We start from the raw sequence: 23497 nt of genomic DNA on the forward strand, positions 1-23497 counted from the left end.
ATTCGGGGGTTCCTGTGGCATTTTTTTTTTTTTTAAGATTTCTTTTTCTTTTCTTTCTTGCTTTCTTGCTTTTTTTTTTTTTTTATTAAGTAAACTCTACCCCCAACATGGGGCCCGAACTTATGAATTCAGGAGTTCCATGCTCTACTGACTGAGGTAGCCAGGCACCCCCCTTGGCATTCTTGATTAAAGGTGAAGAAAATCTAGAAAAAATGGATGCCCCTAGGTATTGATAACTAAAGAGAACAAACAGGTTACAGTTGCCATGCAAGTAAGACCTATGTAGTGTATGAAATGTGTCTTTTCCATTTGGATTTTTAGGTTCAACAGAATCCCTCAATCCTAGACCACAGACGACAATTTCTCCAGCGGATCTTCATGGAATGTGGTATCCTACAGTTCGAAGAACTCTTGTGTGTCTCTCCAAATTGTACAGATGCATAGATGTATGTGTGTAAATTCTTGTATCTTTAGTGTAAATTGCTTGCTGTTTCACGTGAAATTTTTTAATTTTAATTTTATTTTAAGATATCGATGTAGTATTTTGTTTGGTATCAAATTCAAATCATACGATTTTTCAGTACAGAGGTAGGTTTAAGATGAGTCTAAGTTAGGAATTCTTAACCTGTGCATTCTTTAGAACCTTAGAATTCACTAGTGGCCTTTAGGGAGTCTGTGAACACCTTGAAATTGTGGGCAAAATTGTGTATGTATGTTTATATTTGTGTCTTTCTGAGAAGGGTTATGGCTTTTATTGCTTTTCATAGGGACCTATGACCACATATAAGTTTAAAACTACTAGTTAAGTCATCTGTTTTAGTTTAGTTTATAGATAAGGAAAAAGACATGCAGAAAGGTTAAGTGACATGTCCAGTGTCACATGGGCATAATGTACATTTAGTATTAAATTTATTATTAAATGCATCTACTTTAGTTTTGTACTCCATTTAAATCAGCATCCTTGATAAGTACTATTAAGGTTGCATGTGTTTCTAATCATGGGATTAATTTTCGTTGTTTGCTGAAATTAGCAGTACTTTTTTTTCTCTTAAGCACCAACTTAAACGTTGCATTGATTTTAGGTAAGAGTTATTGTACACATTCCAGAATGTTTAATGATACGATTAATGTAGATGCATAGTGGTGGGTGATTATCAATCTTGACAGATTATTTGTCTATATTTATTTACTGTTAGGAACTTGCTGCTGAAATGTAAGATTCAGTGTTTTTTTGTTTTAAGTTTTATTTAAGTAATCTCTACCCAACATGGGGCTTGAACTCACGACCCCGAGATTAAGAATTGCCCGCTCCTCTGACTGAGCCAGCCAGGCATCCCTAAAATTCAGTGGTTTTACTTTAAATTAAACTGTGTAACAACTCCAGTAGCATATGAAGAAAAAAGCGATTAAATACAACAGCTGTGTAATTAATTGTCCAAATGCTACTGTTTCTTAAGAATATAGTTCATAGGGGGTGTGTATGTTCCCCCCAACCCCCGCATAGAGATACATTTTTTAGAACTTGGGTGACTGAGCCTTTGTTTTAAAGTTGGTTTTATTGAGTTAAAAAAAAAAGCCTCCAACATATTGAAGTCAGGGCTCCATGGGGTCAGAACCACATCTGCCTTGTCCACCCACCACTGTGCATCCAGCATTTAGCACAGAGCCTAGCATGAAATAGGTGCTAAGGAGATGTTGGAGGGTCACATGGGTGTCTTGAGAGATGCACATTACAAAAGCATGTATTGGTCTAGAAATAGGAATAGGAGTAGGAAATGCCAGGGGGAATATTGCCAGTAATATAACTTAATTCAGCTATATTGAGGGTAAGCAAGCATTCATTGTTCGTTGTACTCGGCTTCCATTTTTTCTTTTTCCTGTGTTGTGAAATACTTCAGGGTAATGTTTTTCTTTTATTTCACCAGAGGGCAGTGTTCCAAGGATTGTCCCAGGAAGCCTTGTCTGCCTGCATTCAGTCACTAGTTGGAGCATCAGAGTCTATCAGCAAAAACAAGGTTTGATGAAGTGTTAGGTGAAATCTTGTTACCTATAATAATACTGTTCAATACAGCATTTATTTATAGGCGCAGAAATTTAAAGCCGTGTTGGCAGTAGGATATGTTTGTTTAATGTGATTTAATTTTGAGGCCCTTTAAGAGAAGCTAGAACAGTTGACCCTTGAACAGCACAGGAGTTACGGGGCACAGGTCCCCCCACGAAGTTGAAGATACATGTAGAACTTTTGACTCCTCGAACACTGAACTACTAATAAATAGCCTTCTGTTGACTGGAAGCCTTACTGATAACATAGTCAATTAGCACATTTTGTATGTTATATGTATTATGTACTGTATTCTTAGAATAAAATAAGCTAGAGAAAAGAAAATGTTATTAGGAAAATCATGGGCAAGAGAAAATACATTTACATTATGTACTCTAAAAAATGCACGTGTGTAAGTGGACCAGCGCAGTTCAAACCATGTGTTCAAGGTTCAGTTGTATTTTGTTACAGTGCTAAATAAAGACTACGCTGTATAAAAGAGTGCCAATTTTGCTCAAGTACCAAAAATGATACTTAGGTTATACATTCTGTAGGATAAAAGTTTCTTACTATACTCTTAGAAACTGGGAAGGTAGTAGATTCCCGTTTCCCTGGAAGACCAAAACTGTGTTTTCAAGGGAATGTAGCAATTTATAATCATCCTTCAGTGATGGTTTTAAATTGTTGAGCAGAGGAAATCTACTAAGTCAATTTGGAAGACAGTTGTGGCCCATGGGTTGCATGACTGGAAGTAGTTGCCATGACTTTGTGACTTAGTTGTTAATCAAGAAGGGATCTGGGGCTGAAGGCCTCTGAGAATTTTTTACAGCCTGGTCAGAAGTGTTGCTCTGTTTAACCCTCTGTTAAAATACCTGTTACCCCGGGGAAGGGAGCTGTGGGAGGTGTTTTCAGGGAAACCTTTTTGGCTGCTTGAGTCTTCAAGGCTTTAGATAAATTAGGGTAACACACACACACACACACACACACACAGCTTCCCACCAAAGAATTTGGGGTTCTATTGCTAGGAAAGTTGTACCTCTGTGACAACTTCATTCTCCCACTCGTGGAATGGAAGGTTACAATTTTTGTTTGCTAGAAAGAGGATGGAAAGTTAGTTGTAGACAGGCAGATTTAAGTTTTAAAAAGTGTTTCTAAGTCTGAGCTCTCACATTTCCTATAATACATGAAATCAGGAAAAACATTCTAATATTAGGTAAATGGTTAAATAAATTGTGGCATGTTCCATATAGTAGACTATTACACGACCATTAAATTTTTAATGAAGCAATAACATTCAACTTAAATATGTTAAGGCAAAAAAAAAAAAAGGATACAAACCAGATATACATTAGGACTTTAGTGAAAACGCTTTTGAAAGCTTTTGGGGGACTGTGGATGATTTTCCCTTCTTTTCTCTATACTTTTCTTATTTTCCAGATTTTCTAGCATGGGCATGTGTTTCTTAGATCATCAGGAGAAAAAAAATGACCTAATTTAAAAATAAGTGTATCGACTTAGGTCTTATACCGCTGTTCTCTTTTTAAAGGGAAGTATGAAGGGCTTTTTGATTCTTCAGTCCTTACCCTGTGAGGCCTGTGAGGCTGTCCTATTTTATCTAGCTTTGCTTCCTACATATTATAAGGGGTTTAAGTATGTATGAGGAAGCCCTCTATTTGGTAAGCATTAGCTAATTTATTGTCATTGTGGAGTTTGCACTTTTGCCTTTCAAGAAAATGATCACTTAATGTGTTGGCTTTTTAAGGCAAGAAATTGTTCTTCTGTACTTTTAAATTGAGCACCTAGTGTATCAGTAAATTACTAACATGGTACCATTCTCTGGATAACAGCTGTAGTAAAGTCAATCTATATTGTACTATTTTTGCCCCTTGGAGTTGTTAGTTTTTTGAAAAATAGAGCAAGTATTCAGAATGTTTCCTGCTTATTTAATGCTCTGTGTGCCAGAGTGCAAAGTGAGTTTCCATCAATAAATCATACTTCTATATTGATTATGGGTTTATTTAGAAGGAGGGAAGAGAGAGAGAAACCAGAGAGGAGTTACTTTGCTTAATAACCCCTTTAAAATTTTTATTATTTACTGAAGGACTTTATTCTTTTCCTAGTATAGTGTAACATCATTAGAAATATTTTCAAAGTAAAATTCTATCTTGAGTAGGCAGCAAGAACGAGCAAACACAGCCTTGCTTTTGTTAATATACAGACATTTTCCTGAAATGAAAGTTATCATTTTTCACTGTTTCAGGATTGGGTCTGAGCTTTGGCAATAAAGCTGGAATCAAGACTGTTCCGGACAGGGCCTAACAGGGAAGATGCCCATGTGGCCGCTCTCTCGGTCTCTCTTTTTTTTTTAATTAATTTATTTTTTAATTTACATTCAAGTTAGCATATAGTGCAACAATGATTTCAGGAGTATATTCCCTAAGCCCCTTACCCATTTAGCCCATCCCCCATCCCCAAACCTCTCCAATAACCCTCTGTTTGTTCTCCATATTTAAGAGTTTCTTATGTTTTGTCCCCGTCCCTGTTTTTATATTATTTTTGCTTCCCTTCCCTTATGTTCATCTGCTTTGTATCTTAAAGTCCTCATATGAGTGAAGTCATGATATTTGCCTTTCTCTGACAAATTTTGCTTAGCATAATACCCTCTAGTTCCATCCATGTAGTTGCAAATGGCAAGATTTCATTCTTCTTGATTGCTGAGTAATCCCCCATTGTATATATATATACCACATCTTCTTTATCCATTCATCCACCGATGGACATTTGGGCTCTTTCCATACTTCGGCTAGTGTTGATAGTGCCCGGTGCAGCCACTCTCAGGGTGTAGGCAGGCAAGGCTCTGTCAGTGGGAAGATAATCCACAATGGCAACCCCAACTCATTTCTGCCTTTGGAAGCTCCTTTTGTATTTTTGTGTAAATGTGATTATTTCTGATATTCGGGATATTGAAGCCACTGTGACCAAACAGTGAGAGCCCTGTTACTTAATGAGAAGCTCGAAAGCTCAGGTCGGAATCATGCTCATGCTTTGAACTTTACTTCCTACTCCGTGCTGAGGTTGGGTCACTCCATCTCTTCTGTTTCTGAACCAAATTAAAGTAGATTTGATTTCTTTTTCTAAATGTGTTGACTTTACAACCTTTGGTCTGATTTACTTCCTTGGATTGACAGAGTGGACGGCCGTGTTAGTAAGGGTTTGCAGCAAGATTTTTCCAGGGAGTTCTAACATGGGTAATATGGGGAGAGTTCACTGCACACCAAGGGAGCATGGGTACATACGGTTAAGTTAAGGGCCATGAACTTAGGTAGATTAATGTTGATTAATAACACATGTGTTTTATGTTTTTTATTTAATCTTGATGATATCCATTTTTCTGTTTTACAATTTAGACTCAGATTGATGGACAACTTTTCTTAATTAAGCACCTTTTGATCCTTCGTGAACAGATTGCTCCATTTCATACCGAATTCACCATTAAGGAAATTTCCCTGGACCTCAAGAAAACTAGAGGTACTTTATTGTCCTGGCTGGCACAGTTGGGTGTGTTTGACCTGTCCAAATGTGTCAGCAAAGGTTATAGGTTTATTTTATGTTCATCTGCAATTGTTTTTGCATGCTGTGCTTGCTAAGCTTGTTACTTGTTCGTACTAAGCTGAGCTGTCAACATCCTAACTACATCTAACTTGCTATATTTTCCTTATGAAGGGAACTGTATCCGAGCAGTTCAGTTTGTAATATAGCGTTACTTCTCTTTGACTCTGCTACATATTACCATAACCAGTGAAAAAATGAAAAATCAGTGTAACAGCTACTTACAGTGTCAGCTAATTGGAGTGATTTTAAACACTGAGTAGAGTTTGTCAGTTCATGAAAATTCAGGAAGCCAGCTGGGTAAAATGGAGGAGTACTTATCTAAGAGTCTGAAAGAGTTGGGTTCTGTTCCTGGCCCATCATTTCCTGGCTCTTGTGTGATCTTGGGTGGGGGTTTTAGCTTTTCTGTCCCAGGGAAAATGAGCAGAATCAACTTGTCATGATAACTTCACGAGGTTATTGAGATCATTAAGCATGAAAATGTATGTTAAAGTGCTTTATAAGCTTTAGATGCATAAATAAGCCTAATTGGTATTATTAAATCAGCTAGTTGTTAAATAATTATGTGGATAGGAGTTTTGAATTGTTAATAGACATTGAATCATTTTGGGAAAGATGATTCATCCATCCTAATGATTTGTCTCTGACTGGATTAACAGAGCTCATTTCTAAAAGATCAAAATAGTTATTTTCTAAGATGTTGATCTTAAGTGGTTCAAGATATACAGTACTAAGAATATCCCTAGTTTCCCCTACATACAAATTTATCTAAATTTTATCTTTTCTTAACCATTTCCAAGAGAATTAAGCTCCAGTGCCTTAAGCCATTGTTTATATAATGAATCTCTCTCTTGAGTATTGGGGGAATTGAGAAAATAGTTACTCAGATGATTTCCTGTACTCTGTGGTTCAGGAGAACTCCAAATACAGGATTTGCACAGGCAGCCGGTTTTTAGTTCCCTAATGACTGCGCTTATAAAAATAGTGGGCTTGGGGCGCCTGGGTGGCGCAGTCGGTTAAGCGTCCGACTTCAGCCAGGTCACGATCTCGCGGTCCGTGAGTTCGAGCCCCACGTCAGGCTCTGGGCTGATGGCTTGGAGCCTGGAGCCTGTTTCCGATTCTGTGTCTCCCTCTCTCTCTGCCCCTCCCCCGTTCATGCTCTGTCTCTCTCTGTCCCAAAAATAAATTAAAAAAAAACGTTGAAAAGAAAAAAAAAAAAAAAAAAAAAAAAATAGTGGGCTTGACTTAACTCACCTGAGAACCAAAGTGGTTTCATCATGAGCCATGTTAGAACAGTTTACTCTTTCTTTTCCTAGTGCTCTCTCCTTTTCACCACAGAAAATACCTTTTGGTTCTGTTGGAATTTGAATAGTAATCCTGTGTGTTATTTATATACTTTGTGATTTATTTATTTTTATAATTTTTAAAAATATTTATTTATTTTTGAGAGAGAGAGATGCACACAGAGCATGAACAGGGGAGGGGCAGAAGGCAAGGGAGACACAGAATCCGAAGCAGGCTCCAGGCTCTGAGCTGTCAGCACAGAGCCTGATGTGGGGCTCGAACCCACGAACCGTGAGATCATGGCCTGAGCTGAAGTTGGACGCTTAACGGACTGAGCCACCCAGGTGCCCCTGTTTTTGTTTTTGTTTTGTTTTTTTTTAATTTTATTTTAAACAGCAGCCAGGTTTCCTGGCTTTTGGCTTTTATAGGATGAATAATTTTTTTAGAGCTTATTCTCATCAGAGGCTCCCATCCCCTAACCAGTCTAGTTGATTCCCTTCTGTCCTTTCAGTGAGAGGCATGGGAATAGTGTTCTAACCTTGAAGGGTGCCAAGGGCTGCTGGTCCTTAACTGTTTTTAAGTGATGGGATAAAGTAGGGCTGATCTACTTTCTTTCACTTAATTTCTAATTCTTTTTTTATTTAATTTTTAATTTTTTTTAACTTAATCCAAATTAGTATATAGTCTTTCACTTAATTTCTAATGCATATTTGTTGCTGCTTAGTTAGTTCTAGTATAGACCCAGTGAAGTGTGAGAAAATGAAATGCCCTGAGATTTTGGCAAATACTGTTATTTATTTATTTCTTTATTTTAACGTTTATTTATTTTTGAGAGAGGGAGACAGAGTGTAAGTGAGGGGTGGGGCAGAGAGAGAGGGAGACACAGAATCTGAAGCAGGCTCCAGGCTCTGAGCTGTCAGCCCAGAGCCTGATGCGGGGCTCGAACTCATGAGCCGTGAGATCATGACCTGAGCCGAAGTCAGATGCTTAACCGACTGAGCCACCCAGGCGCCCCAGCAAATGCTGGCTTAAAGTATGTTTTCCCTAAAACATTATAAAGCCTGTGTAATCCTACAAAACTGATTTGATTCTATTTATCACAGTCTTTTAGGTTATCTGGTAGGAAAGACAGCAGAAGCAAGGAGCCATTTACCAAAGCTTTACTCTCAGTGCTGAGCGTGACAAAGAGGCCTTTTTCAGTCAGATCAGGGTGCGGGCAGTAGTACCCCTGTGTGTATACTGGTAAAAACCAGGGTTAGAAACATTTCGTGCTCTGCTTTCTGCCGTGTGGCAAAGCGAAGAAATGTCTTTTCTGACTGTCACTTAAGAATACTTGCTCTCTTTAAACCTCTAACCTCTCATGACTAACACTGTGTCTTATTGCATTTGAACATCAATGAGACCTCAGTTAGTGCTTTGTGTAGATTCTAGTTAGTCTGGAGGTTGAGGGGTAAATATGTCCTTTTGGTGTTTTCTTTCTGGCTGACACATGAGTTTATTCACTCTGCTTTTCAAATGAATAAATTTCTGTGCCAGGCAGGATCCTGACAAATGAAGCTGGGTAAGTATATGAATTGTTTTTTTTTTTTTTTTTTTTTTTTTTGAAAAACCTGTTTATCACCCTAAAAGTAAAGCAGTGGAATTTTAAGGTATCAATTACCATTTATCATTTTTCTTTTCTTTTTTTTTTTTTTTTTTTCTGTAAATGACTAATTGAGATCAATAGTCATGTCCCAAGTCTGACTTGTGGAAAATAACTGTGTGGTGGGTACTGTAGCTGTGGTTGCCGCTGATCTCACGCTCCTCCATCCATGGTGGTGAGTTGGTAGAAATGAAACTTCTCTTGCTTTGTGGTAACAGAGAACCAGTGTATATTAACACGCTGAAACCGTAACTCGGCTTTTCTCTTAAAACTGTACATGTTCACGGGATGAGTAATTTTGTTTCGCAGATGCAGCGTTTAAAATCCTGAACCCTATGACTGTCCCAAGATTTTTTAGGCTGAATAGCAACAACGCCTTGATAGAGTTCTTGTTGGAGGTGAGAAGGAGTCTGTTTCATTGGTGGCGGGAGATAAACGGCATTCTTTACACGTCTGGTCATTTCCAGGCACATAAAAACAGGAGGAAATTGTCATCTTCTTTTTAAGGGTACTCCTGAGATAAGAGAACATTATCTTGACTCTAAAAAAGATGTAGACCGTCATCTGAAATCGGCCTGTGAGCAGTTTATTCAGCAGCAGACCAAGCAGTTTGTAGAGCAGCTGGAGGAGTTCATGACAAAGGTAGAGACCTTGGTGCATATTTGCTAAAGTAATTTTGAATTCTCCCTTCGATTTCCTTTTGAATTACTCTCTTGTGAAAACTCTGGCAGGAGACAGCAACTAGTAAGCCCAAATCTTAATGATTCCGTCTGGGAAATCACCGTGTTTCCTATTACGGAAGCTTTTTGGTTTGGACTTTTAGATACGCTTACACAGTTTTTGGTTTTTAAGAGAAAGAGTGCAAATATTGACTCCTAGCCAAAATGCATCAGCTGGCTAAGGCTGGCAATGAAAAAATCAGATTATGGCTATTTTGACTTTCCTGTTTCGACCTAACCGGGTTTTTTTGTCGTCGTTGTTTCATTTTGTTTTAATACTTGAGTACGGTTACGAAGGACTTCATAAAAATGCTTAAAAAGCCTTGAAATTAGCTTTCATTTATTAAGCGTCTGCTGTCTGTCTGGACATGTATTGGAGGACATTATAAAAAGAATTAAAATATGACAGCCTTTCATCTCAAATTTCCTTACCTAAGTCCAAACTGGGGAGACAGACGTATCTTTGAAAGGACCAGGAGTCAACTAAGTGAATTGTCTATGAGTAAATTTTTTTGCTGGGGCCATCAACGCTACTTTCCTTGAAGCCTGTGACTTTCGTTTGAAAGTCAGAAGGTATTTGTTTTTAAAAATAATAATAAATACCAAAAAAGCAAATACAGAAATGTTAGAGCAGTCAAGCTACTCTTTTGTTTATCATTGGCATATGGTACATGTTTACTGGATTTTAGTCCATTCATGTTAAGTATTTGGAGTATGTGTGTTTTTCCCCCACCACATAAATTTAAAAGGAGGGTGGTAGAAATGTTTCCTACTGGGTTTTGAATTTTAAAAAATGGCACAAGTATTGATACTTTGTTATTTACAGGCAAGTCATTATAGTTTTTGCTGAAATTGTCCTTGTGTGTGTAGATTGTACCCTTATATGTGTTTGTATTTTTGGGAGAGTATCCATGTTAATACTGATGGGAAATATTGTAGGTGAGTATTCTGCAATAACAGAGCAGCAGAATGAATCTTCTGACATAAGCAAGTGGATTATAATGAAATCTAGGATTAAAGGGTTTTTCTGGAAAAGCAGTCTTTGTAGAAGTCAAGAGAATATAAATTCACTGATGTGGCTGTCTAAGTGAGTTAGTATAGGTTTGGTAAATCTGGTATAACTCTGTAATTGTGCATTTTGGAAGGCTCTGGGCACTATGAACATTTTTTATTTTTATTTTTATTTTTTTAATGTAACTTATTGTCACATTGGTTTCCATACAACACCCAGTGCTCATCCCAACAGGTGCCCTCCTCAGTGCCCATTGAACATTTTTTTTTTAAATTAGAGGTTTATGGGGTGTCTGGCTGGCCTAGTCGGTGGAGCGTGCAACTCTTGATCTTGGGGTTGTGTGTTCGAGTCCCAAGTTGGGTGTAGGGATTACATGAAAGTAAAATCTTAAAAAAAAAAAAAAGAGGTTTTATGTAGAAAACATGTATTCTAAGCCTGAATCATATAATGGTTCTCCATGAACATGCTACACATCTATAGCGGGGACACCTCTTTTAAAATGCACTACTCATGGAGGGATTGGAGAGGGAAAGGCCCTGCCTCTGGACATCACTGAGAAGTCAGTCCCATCCCCCATGCTCAGTCTCAGCGTTGCCCTTGCTCACATCATTCACTGTTGCCTCATTATCTTTTGTCAACCTCGGTCCCTCACCGCTCTTCAGACCCCAGTCAGAATATTTAGTAGATACTGCAGCTCAGAGGACTGAGCATCCCTTTTATGTTATCTTATTCCAAATTCAGGTCCCTTCCCCCATCCTGTTGGAGTGGAGTGAGTCAGAGACAAAGATGTACACACACACAGGCATACAGTGGAAGCACTCGAGTTCACACGGATAAATGTGATCATTTAAGACATTGCTTCTTCGAATTTGTGGACCAAACATTTTTCACTTCTTATCTGGTGAATGTTACTAGAATAGCAGAGGCAGAATAAATGATTTTAAAACTTTAAAATGATTTTCTTTAAGGGTAAATCTGCAAGTGCAGAATCTTGTGCCTCTTTTATTATAGTTGGCATTTTATAAGGCAGCCAGTGATTGTACCTTGATGAATGATTGCAAGAAAAGCAGCATCCGTAGGTGCAGAAAGGAAACCGTATTTCATCTCTGATTTGGATGTATGCTTGTAGGTCTCCGTATTTTACCATTTGGGTGTAAGCCTCATTGACAAAATGTTCTCAGCTTGTTTTTAAGTTTGGACTGGTTTTTAAAATATATATGGGTTTGCATAATAAAACAAACTGTGTGAGTGGAGAGAACATTCTTAGGCTGTCTGAAGACTTGTTTTTGAGCCTACAGACTTGGGTATGATTCCGGTTCCCTGTCATCTGCTGTAAATTGGCCTTTTTGTTTAGACAGCTTCTTCCTTGGGTCTGCTTGTTGAGATGCTTTGTTTTCATTAATTCTCAATACCTTCCTGGCACCTAGAGAAAGTAAAACATCTTCATTTCACAGATTGAGAAACTGAAGTTTTGCAGAGTGACCCAATATACAGAAGACAAACATTTCTACAGACTCTTAATCTGATTGGTGTAAACATCCTCCCTGATTTTTTTGGTACAATCAATGAAGTTTCTTGAGAAAAAAAAATGCTAGAAGAACATATATGTTCTATTGCCCTATTTCTTGGCTCCTTGAAAAATAACTTTTTCTGTAACTATTTGAGTGACCTTTAAGGGAATGTAATACTGTTCTGAGTGTTGGAGACAGAAGTTCATATGAAAACAATTTGGATCAGATATCTTCTGTCCAACTTAAAAATGATACTTTTTCTTATTGTTTTAGAATTCCATTGTACTGAACATTGCTTGCAACAAACCTTTAAGTAGGGGTTGAACTGGTCATGGGTATAATAGAGAGCCTAGAATTTTGACTCAGGAAAGCTGAGCTCTCTCTAGACCCCCTTCCGCCACCTCCTGAGTGAAATGGTAGCAAGGTAGTTTCACCAAGCGTTGCTTTTCTCTTGTCTGCAAGCAGAGATATGGCTGTTGTATCCCTCTTCCCTGCTTAAGGGTATTATGAGGACCAGAAGATCATTTCTGTAATAGACTTTGTAAATGCTGCAGAAATGTTATAATAAAATATGACAAATGTGAAGATCAGGTTTTCCTTTAGCAAAAATCCGAATGAAAGCATTTTAAAGGAAGTACATTTCCAGTTTATAACTACGCTAAAGGTGTTTCCCCCTGGTGGGACCAGTTTATGCTAAAGATATTGTATTTGGCAATATTCATTTTTCTGTCAAGCAATTTACTGCAGTGTTGTGAGTTTATTCTTTTTGTTTTGTTTTGTTTTGTTTTGTTTTTTTTGAGTTTATTCTTAATATTGTCTCTGAAGTATTATTAATTTCTGCAGCAACACTATAAATTTAAATTTTTTTCTGATTGTAGTGCATGTGACAGAATTTGACCTATAAATTTAATTTTTGTTCTCAAGGAGTTATATAACCCAATGTGAAATTAAGATAGAAAATATGTAAACATGATGAAGTGTATAGCAGTGTCATCATGGGACAGTGATGGGTCTGTGTTCACCTCGTAGGGTTTTTGGACAAGATAGGGTTAATTGGGGAGACTTTTGAAGAAAAGGCTCTTTGCACTTTGACCTAAAGATAAGTATATTACCTAGACAACAGAGATGGGGATACACGCTTGTGTTGCTTTTTAATATAAAAATAATTAATACAGTCTAAACCTATAGCATTTATGTCATTATGAAATTGATTAACTTCAGGAATAATCGGTGGAATAACAGGAAGCCATTACTATTAAAACCTAACTGTTGGACACAGAAAAATGTCCGGAATTTAGAGTTAAGTGGGGGAAGAAAAAGATGTCCGAGCACCATGTTCCTATTTTTATAAATGTAGACCCATGAACATGTTTACATATTTATGTTGGGAAATACTTTGGATAATATATACTGAACATGAACATGTTTCTCTTTTAGCATTGTCTAATCTATAATCCTATATGTGATTTGTTTTTAAAAGCTGCAGCTCACCATAAAAATTAGATACAGAGAGGAGCTGAGTGACATAGGAAAGGGGTGATTTTATACAGCCGGCAGCATGAGCAAAGGCCTGGAGTGGTCAGGAGTGTGAGCTTGGATCGGAGTTAATGTTGTGTCCTGTCTGTGCCCATCTTCTGCCTCAATATTTTTGTGGCCCTCTTTATTCGAAAGACTTGGCTCTCACATTTTTCTGCTGAGACTACAGTGAGGCCAAGGTCAGAGCCTGGACCACAGGCACCTAACAGTCCATTAATAAAAACGTTTTATGCGGTTTTTGTCCTTCACCTTCCCCAACTACGCCTTAGCCCCACCATAATTTGCCGTCTTAAGAACAGACTTGCCCAAGCAGCCAGATGTACTTTTTTGGTTTGCTTCTCTGTACTGATGGCTGAGCAATGAAAAGGGAGACGACTAAAAGGTGGGCATCCAAGTCTACCTATAACACTGGTTGGTAGAGTGTGCCTTTTGAGGCTACTTGAAATCAAGTCCTGTTTGTCTTCATAACATTCTCTCTGCCTGTGATAAAGTAAAAATAGCATTTCTAGGTATGTGAAGGAGATTCTGTCCTGCTGGGGTGACACTCTTCTAACAGCATACGATAATAATTTAATGCGAATGTAATCCACTTAAAAAAAGACCTGTTTTGTGTTTATATTTCCCTGGGTCCTCAGTTTTGCCTTCTGTAAAATGCTCAGGACATTGGTGTTCAGGACAAAGTCAAGACAGCATAGGCCTTTAAAATCACAAAAGAATTTTTAAAATGTGTTATTAGTTGAAAGGATTATGCGTTATGATGCAGTTTTTATGATTACACCTTTGACTATCATTACGTTTTAATAGGTTTAGATGGTGTTGTGTGTCCTTCAAGAGTGGTGACATTTTTCTTTTTGTCTCATCTGCCAGGTTTCAGCATTAAAGACGATGGCCAGTCAGGGAGGACCCAAGTATACTCTTTCACAGCAGCCTTGGGCCCAGCCAGGTATTCACATTTTACTATTTGGGATTTCTTTTTTGGGATGTTGATTAATTTGCATTTATATGGTCTCTGACAGCTTCGAGTTGGTTTCCTGCTCCTCCTGTGGTTTGTGTTGATGCGGGATGCAGTTCGGAGCCGACAGGTCTTAATGGGCCAACACTACCCGCATTTCAAAAAGCATTCCAAGGAAATAAGAGTTAAGAAATACACACACGCGAGTTAAAAATGAAATGTGGCTTAGATGGAAACACTTTGATTCTGTACACCTGCTTTTCATTGTGCTAGAGCTCTGATCAAAGTCCTGTGTGTGGTGGTCCGAGATTACGGAGGGGGCGCTGCTGTTCTCAAGTAGTAAAGGAAGAAGTGCTGGGTCATTACTTTGTTTCACATTTTATGCAGGTTACTTCCTCTGTTTGTTAACATTTTAGAGTGTTCGAGAAAAGTTATAAAAATTGTGTTTGCAGGGAATTGGCAGCCGATATCATTGTCTGATTGGCAGATGATGTTAGAGATGTTCCGGTCTTACTCTTTCCTAAATGTAAATTTTTTTTGTGCCAGAGGGATTTTTTTGATTTTTTTTTTGTCTTTAGAGTTAGCCCTCCGACATTTAAAATCATGACGTTGTGGGTTACTTTTGGTTTGTTTTGTGGCATTTTAAGTTGTCGTTTAAACTGGAATGAAGCGTTTTGGTAGATTAGTATTTTTCGCCATTCTCCGGCCCATATGATGATAGAGATTTTTTGAAACCAAAAAGGGCAAAATGGAAAAAAAAATACTGTTTTTAATTATGGACAGGCTGTATCTGAGTTGGTGGGGCAGCTTTTTGCTCATAGTGAGACAGATCCAAATTCAGGTTTAGCATCCATAAAAAATTGCCTACAGGCACCTAATGTGGTGTTAGGTCTTTAATACAGTTGGTTTTCAATATCCAAAGAATGTTAATGTTTGTCAGGTATTTATTTCTTTTGGGGAAAAGAGCTGAGGCCATTCTAAACATTTTCAGTTATTCTTATTAATGCCTCGGGTTAATTTGAAGTTGAACCAGAACTAAGACGCTGAAGGAGAAGCTGAATATCTCACAGGAGGATTTGCAAATGTACAGTTATCCCTTGTGTTTGAATGGAAGACAGGATTTTATTTCAAAACTTTGTCCCATGAACTTTGATGATGTTATATAGGTTTGCCTTGATTTGCTTTATTGCAGATAAACTTTGTGACTGTTTTAGGCTTTTTGCTCATTGTGGTGGAGACAGTGAATGTTTTACTGTCTTCATTATTTGAAACCTTTGTATCACGTGTGAGATTGAAATTTTCATTATGTTACCAGCGGACAGAGATCATACTTGGTGCGGTAGCACGTTCTGTCAGAAGACAGAAAATGAGATTCTTTTACTGTAACACTGGACATTCTAATTGGAGTTGGCTGTGGTGGTAGCCACCTGTCCTGGCCCCTCACAGTCAGGATCAGACTGGTCACTCCGTAAGTCAGCACAGTTCCGGAAGGAGTTCTCACCACCCTTGGATTAATTGGGACTGTGGCTCAAGGTTTCAGTCACTTACAGGACTTTTTTAGAAATAGCTGATTTTATTTTGAACGTTTATACAAATGAAACTCTTTGGGGTGCAAGAGCTATTTTTGAAAGAGGTAGAATCTAACAGACAGGTATAGGTGTATTTAATACATCCAATACAGGGACTTGATGCATAATTAATATATTTTTCTTTCCTCTTTGGAAGGATTCTCTCTCACTCAAGACAGGGCTGTCATTTTCTCCAGCGGAATCTTAGTGGAGCTCCCAGTGTCAGGCGTGCCGTGCTCTGAAGCATTACTAGCACAGTCATTAGTAAAACAGGAGTGGACAGAAGGAAGCTGACAGGAGGACAGGTTGCAGTGGGGCTTGCTCTTTTGTCATGAACCCACTTCCTGTCGTCGTGAGGGAGGACGTTTGGCAGATACAGCGGTGGCCCTCTGGTTTGCCTGGTCGTATCCTCGGTCCCGTGTAGCCGCGTGGAGCTGCGGAGTTGCTTTTCCTTCACCTGTATGACCAGAAGTCCACTTTCAAATGGCAGAGAGATGTTCGCCCTTTTGGGGTGGGAGCCTCAAGAACAATCTAGGGACCTGTCTGGGGCCCTGGACACCCAAGGTGACTGGTTCATGCAGACTTGATCAGGTTTCTGGGGATCATTTCACGATAGACTCAAAGGAGATTGGGTTATAAATTAGGATGCCAGTTTGTTAACTTACTCTGAGAAATACACCTTCATAGGAATTAGAGGGCTCTATTCACTGGGCCTCACACCCACCATCTGGTTACCAAGGGCTCTGAAAACTGACTTAGGGATTCTTGAAGTGTGTTAGGACAGGACCAGAGCCCATGGAATTAAGTGCCCTGTAGGAGCGTTCATCTGTTCTATGAAAAATAAGCAATTCCCGGATTGTTTGTTCTTTCTTCTCGAGAGCCTTGATACTTCCTTACCCCGTTCTGCCACCCTCAATTAAAAAAAAAAGTTGAATATGATATAAAAATTGAGCTATTAAGAAGTATATAAAACGAAAAGTAATTCTGTTTTCCACCTCCAAGCTAGTCCTCTCAAAGGTAACCACTATAAATAGTCTCTTTCCCCCAATTATTATATATGTACCAGCATATACGGACTTTACAAATGTTGTAAACATAAGATTATACTTATATTCTCCCCCCCCTTTTTTTTTTAACTTATTCTGTATCTTGGAGCCCTTTCTAAACCGCCACATCCAGCTCTGTGCATCCTATTTAATGGATGTGTGGAATGCATCACTGTAGCACAGTTTGATAATTCTATTAATAGACAATGTATTTAGTATTTTTTCCCCACCCGTTCTTTTATAAATGTCCCTGTACACACGTATTTTGGTATTTCGTAAGTCTATTCGTAAGTTTCTAGTAGTGGCAGTGTTAAGCAATAGAGTATATGTGTATTTTCGGTTTTGCTAGACCTTGCCTAATATCCTCTAGAGAGGTTGAACCAATTTATATACTCCAGGGGCGGTGGGCTAGAAGGCCTGTTTCTGCACACCCTTAACCAAATGTGGATATTCACAGTCTTAGTAATTTTTACCAGTCCAAAAATATCTCCGTTGTTTTTTGCTTGTTTGTTTTTGAGAGCGAGAGAGGGAGAGTGTCTGCATGCCAGGGAGGGGCAGAGAGAGAGAGAGAGAGAGAGAGAGAGAGAGAGAGAATCCCAGTCAGGCTACATGCTTAGCATAGGGTGGGTGGGGGTGGTTTGATCCCATAAACCATGGGATCATGACTTGAGCCAAAATCAAGAATTGGACGCTTAACTGACTCAGCCACCCACGTGCCCCATCCATTGTTTTAATACACATTTCTTTAATCATGAGTGAAATTGAACATCTTTGAAATTATTAATCATTCTTTTCCTTTACAGCTTTCTAGGTAGTTTCTTCTTTTAAATCACCTCATACAGATTACTATTCTTCTTTTTCATTTGTATTTCTTTTCAGACACTATACAGTGGGCTATGTAATTATGTCAGTTACAGTCTTCTGGAATTCTGTACCCTTTCTGATAATACAGTATATGAATGTAACAGATGGGTTTTTTAGTTACCATTAAATATGTGTGGATATTGTTGGGATGATCTCACAAGACAAGAGAGCATCTCTTACTGTGAGTCAGTTCTGTAAATGAGTAAGCTCATTCATAAGTGATTCTTCCTAGTGTCTCTCTGCAAATAATTTTTTATTTTATCTTAACTGTCACCTAGGAATGCCAAAGGAACACTATTATAGCCCCTATAAGTGTCCTGAAAGGTATTGGGGGAATTCTTTTGCTGCCCCAGCCTTTGGAAGTAGAATTTTGTATATAGCAGATACGTAGTGAATGCTTATAGGGCTTGTAATTAAACTTGGTAGATAGGAAGAGTGAAAGAAAATTGGGGGGCACATAGAGATCTTCTCTTTGGCCGTTTTTCTCTCCCTTTATTCCTCTGAATGAAAATGGAAGTGTTTCTTCCCTTTTTCTTTGTAATCCTAACAAGGTCCATTCTTTCCAGCAAAGGTCTGTGAGCTTGTAGCAAGTGCCTACAAGACAATAAAAGCGAAGCTGCCTCTGACCTTGAGAAGTATGTCGTTGTACCTATCCAATAAAGATACAGAGTTCATCTTGTTTAAACCTGTTAGGGTGAGTATTGCGATATTTTATTTGAATGTTGGCCAGTCTCTTCAAGGGTTCTTGCTGTGTCTACTATTTTCTTCTTCCTGTGAAATTTAAAAATGTTGGTATACGATTCTAGGAAAGTTGATTAATAATCACTGTGATTCTTGAAGGGCTTATAAGACAGCACCTGCCTGATTATATCCTCCCCACACCTTTGTTTTAAGTTCTTTACGTTACCTATGGCAACAAGATACTTTTTATCTTAAAGTAAAAATTAGTAAAAAAAAAAAAAAAGTCATCGGACCCTAACATTGAATGCAGCCCAATACTTGAGAAAGCACCATTTCAGGAATTATGCTTCATTTTACTGGTGAGTAGTGGAAATAAATGGCTTGCAGTGGCCGCCCAGGGATTAAATGTCAGAGCAAATTTAGTGCTCATAACTTCCACTTCCGTGTTGAGCTCACATCTTTACCGAAGCATTGGTTGATTTTTAAAGTACATTCTATGTATCTGGAAACTTTATTATCTTTTGTGTGAGAAATTGCTGCTGGGGGCTCTTACTGTTCTTGGCGGGGGGGATTTGGGGGGGTGGGGGGGTGGGGACAGGAATTACTAGAGTTTAGTTTTTCCAGGGAGTGTGTTCTGATAAGTCTTAGGTTGTGCTAGCATGTGAATTATTAAGTACAAATTATATGTCTTTGGTAATCTGATGAAAGATACATTTCCTCCACTGTTTGGCTAATATCATTAAGATTTAGCATTCTTGGAGGGTTGCCTGGGTGGCTCAGTGGGTTAAGTGTATGACTGTTGATTTCAGCTCAAATCATGATCTCACGGTTTGTGAGTTTGAGCCCCACATCGGGCTCTGCACTGACAGTGCAGGGCCTGCTTGGGATTCTCTCCCTCTATCCCTGTCCCTCCCCTGCTTGCATGCTCTGTCTCTCTCAAAATAAATAAATATTAAAAAAAAAAAAAAAGATTTAGCATTCTTAGAGGCAGACCAAGGAACAGACACATAACTGTAGAGAACAAACTGATAGTTAGCAGAGAGGAGGCAGGCGGGTGAAATAGGTGATGGTGATTAACGAGTACAGTTGTCATGATGAGCAGTATGTGTTTATGGAAGTGTTGACTCACTATATAGAACACTTGAAACTAATATCACACTGTATGTTAACTAGAATTTAAATGAAAACTTAAAAAGATTTAACATTCTTGGTGCTTCGTGTTCAAGACAACCACATGTTTCCGGTGACTCATTTAATATGATTGCCTCTTCTTCTTTCTAAGAATAATATTCAGCAAGTTTTCCAGAAATTCCATGTTTTGCTGAAGGAAGATTTTAGCCCTGAAGATACCCAGATCATTGCTTGTCCTTCTATGGAACAGGTAATCCATCATCAAAAGATCCTTGTTACTTTTTTTTTTTTTTTTTTTTTAATTTGAGAGAGTGAGACAAAGTGAGAGTGGGGGAGAGGCAGGCGGAGTGGGGGAGAGAGGGAGACACAGGATCGGAAGCAAGGTCCAGGCTCTGAGCTGTCAGCACAGAGCCCGACGCGGGGCTTGAACTCATGAACTGTGAGATCATGACCTGAGCCGAAGTCGGATGCTCAACCAACTGAGCCACCCAGACGTCCCTTTTCAAAAAAAAAAAAATTTTTTTTTTGATCCTTGTTACTTTTATTCCTTCTTGGTTGTTTTACTTGAATAGATAATGTCTTTGAGTAACTATGTTTTTAATTTTAATTAAAAAAATTATACATTACTGGGGTACCTGGGGTGGCTCAGTCAGTTAAGTGTCCGACTCTTGATTTTGGCTCAGGTCATGATCTCATGGATAGGAGACTGAGCCCCACGACGGGCTCCATGCTGGGTATGGAGCCTGCTTAAGATTCTCTCTCTCTCTCCCTCTCTCTCTCTCTCTCTCTCTCTCTCTCTCTCTCTCTCTCTCCCTCTCCCTCTCCCTCTCCCTCTCCCTCTCCCTCTCTCCCCCTCTCCCCCTCTGCCCCTCTCCCGTGCATGCTTGCTCTCTGTCTCAAAAAAGTAAAAATTGTACATTGTTTTATTCTGATGAGCAGGAATTCAAACTTTGAGTTGCTGTCTCAGTTTTTTGGTGATGGCTTTATAATTTTGCTTTTTAATCCTTTCTGATATTGCAAGTTGCTGTGTTTAACATGAATGAACTGTTTGTGAAAATTCAAATAATGCTATTTAAGTTTTTAAATAATTTTATTTGAAGTATGCATGAAATGAGGCCCACATTTCAAATGAAAAAAAGTTATTTTAGGGATTCGATGTTAGGGAGAGAGAATGAAACACTTCTAAGTTTAAAGAACTGAATATAGAGCTCAGTCTGTGTTTGCTATTATTCATGTATTCAGTTTAGCCAGCTAGTTTTTGTTGAGCATGTGTTATGTATTAGAGTAGGCTGGTACTAAGGAGGGTATTTGATTTCTGGTTTTAAGTTTGGTATAGCTTACAGGTTTTATATGTGTAAGGACTAGAAGCTGTGGGAACCTAATCAGAGTGGGTGGAGAGTTGGGGGAAGGACTGCAGGCAGTGAGTGTGGGTGAGTCTTTCAGGGGGTTTTAATACGTTGGGAGAGAAAAGTTGTAGCTGGAGGAGAAATGGGGTCTTTTAAAAATTGAGATAGAACTCCTATGCCATAAAATGCACCCTTTTAAAGTGGACAGTTCATTGGCTTTTAGTATATTCACTAAGTTGTACAACCATCACCACTATCTAATTCCAGATCATTTTCATGCCCTCCCAAAAGAAACCTCATACCCATTAGCAGATTCCCTGTTCCTCCACCTTCTATAATTTACTTTTTGTCTCTATGGATTTGCCCATTCTGTATATTTCATTAAATAGAATCATACAGCATGTTTCCTGTTAGGACTGGCTTCTTTCTCTTACCAGAATGTTTTTAAGAGTCTTCCATGTTTTAGCATGTATCAGAACTTTATTCTTTTTATGGCTTTATGTATTCCTTTATATGGATAGATGGGTCATATTTTAAAAAGCTGAGTCTATGGTTCCAGGATTTTAGTTAAAATACTTCTTTTATAAGTCGTTTGAAGTAATTATGTGCTGTGTGATTATACATACTAATTTGATATATATATAGTTAGGTTTTTTCTACCACTTTGATTTAATTTTGTTTTTTTATTATATAAACTACTTACATGGTTCCCAAGTCAGAATTCTAGAATAAGGTAGAATTGGAGACGTCCTGCTTTCCTTTCAGTCCCCTCCAGCTTTTCCTTCCTTTACCTTATAAATAAATATTATTATTTGTTACTGGATTATCTTTCCTTTTTTTTTTTTCTTTTCTTTTAAAGATGGGGGAAAATGCATGTTTGTATATTCATGAGGATCCAGAGAGAGGGAGAAAATGATGCTGGAAAAAATGCCCTTGAGTGGCGAAGTGGGGGACGGAACTTGGAGGGTGGAGCCTTTGTTAGTTCATAGGTATGGGGTGTTCGGTCGTGAAAGGAAAGACAACTGAGTGTTTGGGCACACGTGGGAGGTGGTGGACAGGATAGGACCTCATAGAAGCTCTCATCTGATGGCTTCATGTTTGTGAGTGAAACGGGAAGCAGGATCATCATTAAAAGGGAGGAGGCAGGCTCATTTGAGTTCCGTGGTTAAGGATCCAAGAGAGACCATTCAGCATGGTTGACTGGTTTTCCTCCAGTTGTGTCCAGCGGCGTGAATGTGGGTGTGGGGTAGCCAGGTGGGGCTTGCCAAAAACATGCAGACTCTGCGCTCCCACTAGACTCCTGCAGGCAGGATGCACACGTTAGTGTATGTGTATGTTTGTAACTTAAAAGTTCTATGGTAGATAATCACTCTTAGGGACAACTCAGTTGCTTTGCTCTGCCTTTGTTCAGTGTTCTCTTGATGAACTGCTACATTGGTTTCATGAGATACCAGTAGGTCGCCACCTACGGTTTGAAAAACACTGATAGAGAGAGACCCATCATTCTGTGCCTGGATCCTCTTTCAGAACCATTAACCTTTTCTAGATAATAATAATAATAAATAATAATAATAGCTGATATTACTGACTGCTGCCAAGCACTATTCTAAGCATTTGATATATATTATCTTATTTGATCTTCACTTGACTCCCCTGTATTTGCCCCATTTTATCGATGAAGAAGCCGTGGTCCTGAAAGGTTAAGTAGCTTGGCTGAGTTACGCACAAGGTAGGAACCAGAGTCTTGGATTGTTGCTGGAGGGAACCCTCTGGCTTACCGTCGCCCGTTGGGGGGCACCTCGCCGGCTCAGTTGCTAGAGTGTACAACTGACTCTTGGTTTTCGGAGTCATGAGTTCAAGCCCCATGTTGGGTGTAGAGGTTACTTAAAAAAAAAAAAAAATTCCCTGTAAATGGAATGTTTGTGCCCTGTTTTCTTAAGATCCAATATATAGCACACAGATTTTGGGGGGTAACTTTTTTTTGTTGTAATTTCAAACTTACAGGAATAAGGTAATATTCCTCATGGTAATATTGGTAATAAGGAACTTTACCCAGTTGTTTACATTTTCCTCCATTTGCTTTATCTTTAGTTTTCTCCCTTCCCCTCCCACTCCACCCCTCTTTTAAGCAATTTGAGAGGAAGTTGGGAGACACTGTGCTCCTTTACTTGGAAATGGTTGTGTATTTCCCAAGAACAAGGAATTCTTTGACCCTACCCCCACGCAGTGATCAAAATAGGAAATACAACATTGATACTATTATCTAATCGATAGTCCATAATCAGATTTCTTCAGTTGTCCCAGTAATGTCCTTTATAGATACATCTCTCCTGGTCTGGGGTCCAGCCCAGATGTTGCTTTCAGGTGCCACTTCTCTTTAGTTTCTTTTAACCTGGAGCAGCTCTTCAGCCTTTTGGGCTTTGTGTGTGTGTGCGTGTGTGTGTATTTATTTTCTTGTGTGAGAGAGAGGGCGCAAGTGAGCAAGGGCAGAGAGAGAGAGAAGGGGGGCTCACCCAAAGTGGGGCTCGAACTCATGAACCATGAGATCATGACCT

General features: G+C 38.7%; 1 protein-coding gene across 3 annotated transcripts in view; it reads left to right on the forward strand.

The window, feature by feature from the left end:
- The window catches only part of COG3 (component of oligomeric golgi complex 3), a 71685-nt gene that overhangs the window by 45365 nt on the left and 2823 nt on the right, over positions 1–23497 (forward strand). Inside the window, exons 15-22 of one of the 3 annotated variants that reach the window (XM_019447522.2) lie at positions 322–446; positions 1926–2015; positions 5506–5569; positions 8886–8974; positions 9084–9218; positions 14222–14297; positions 18351–18478; positions 19748–19846. In XM_019447522.2, coding sequence (XP_019303067.2) covers positions 322–446; positions 1926–2015; positions 5506–5569; positions 8886–8974; positions 9084–9218; positions 14222–14297; positions 18351–18478; positions 19748–19846 — 806 coding nt within the window. Of the gene's footprint in view, positions 1–321; positions 447–1925; positions 2016–5448; positions 5570–8885; positions 8975–9083; positions 9219–14221; positions 14298–18350; positions 18479–19747; positions 19847–23497 lie in introns of those variants that run through there. The other 2 variants (XM_019447521.2, XM_019447523.2) reach the window with 2 other exon arrangements.

This window comes from Panthera pardus, unplaced genomic scaffold (genome assembly GCF_024362965.1).
Source record: "Panthera pardus isolate Hobbes unplaced genomic scaffold, ASM2436296v1 HiC_scaffold_1, whole genome shotgun sequence".
Taxonomy (NCBI): Eukaryota; Metazoa; Chordata; class Mammalia; order Carnivora; family Felidae; genus Panthera; species Panthera pardus.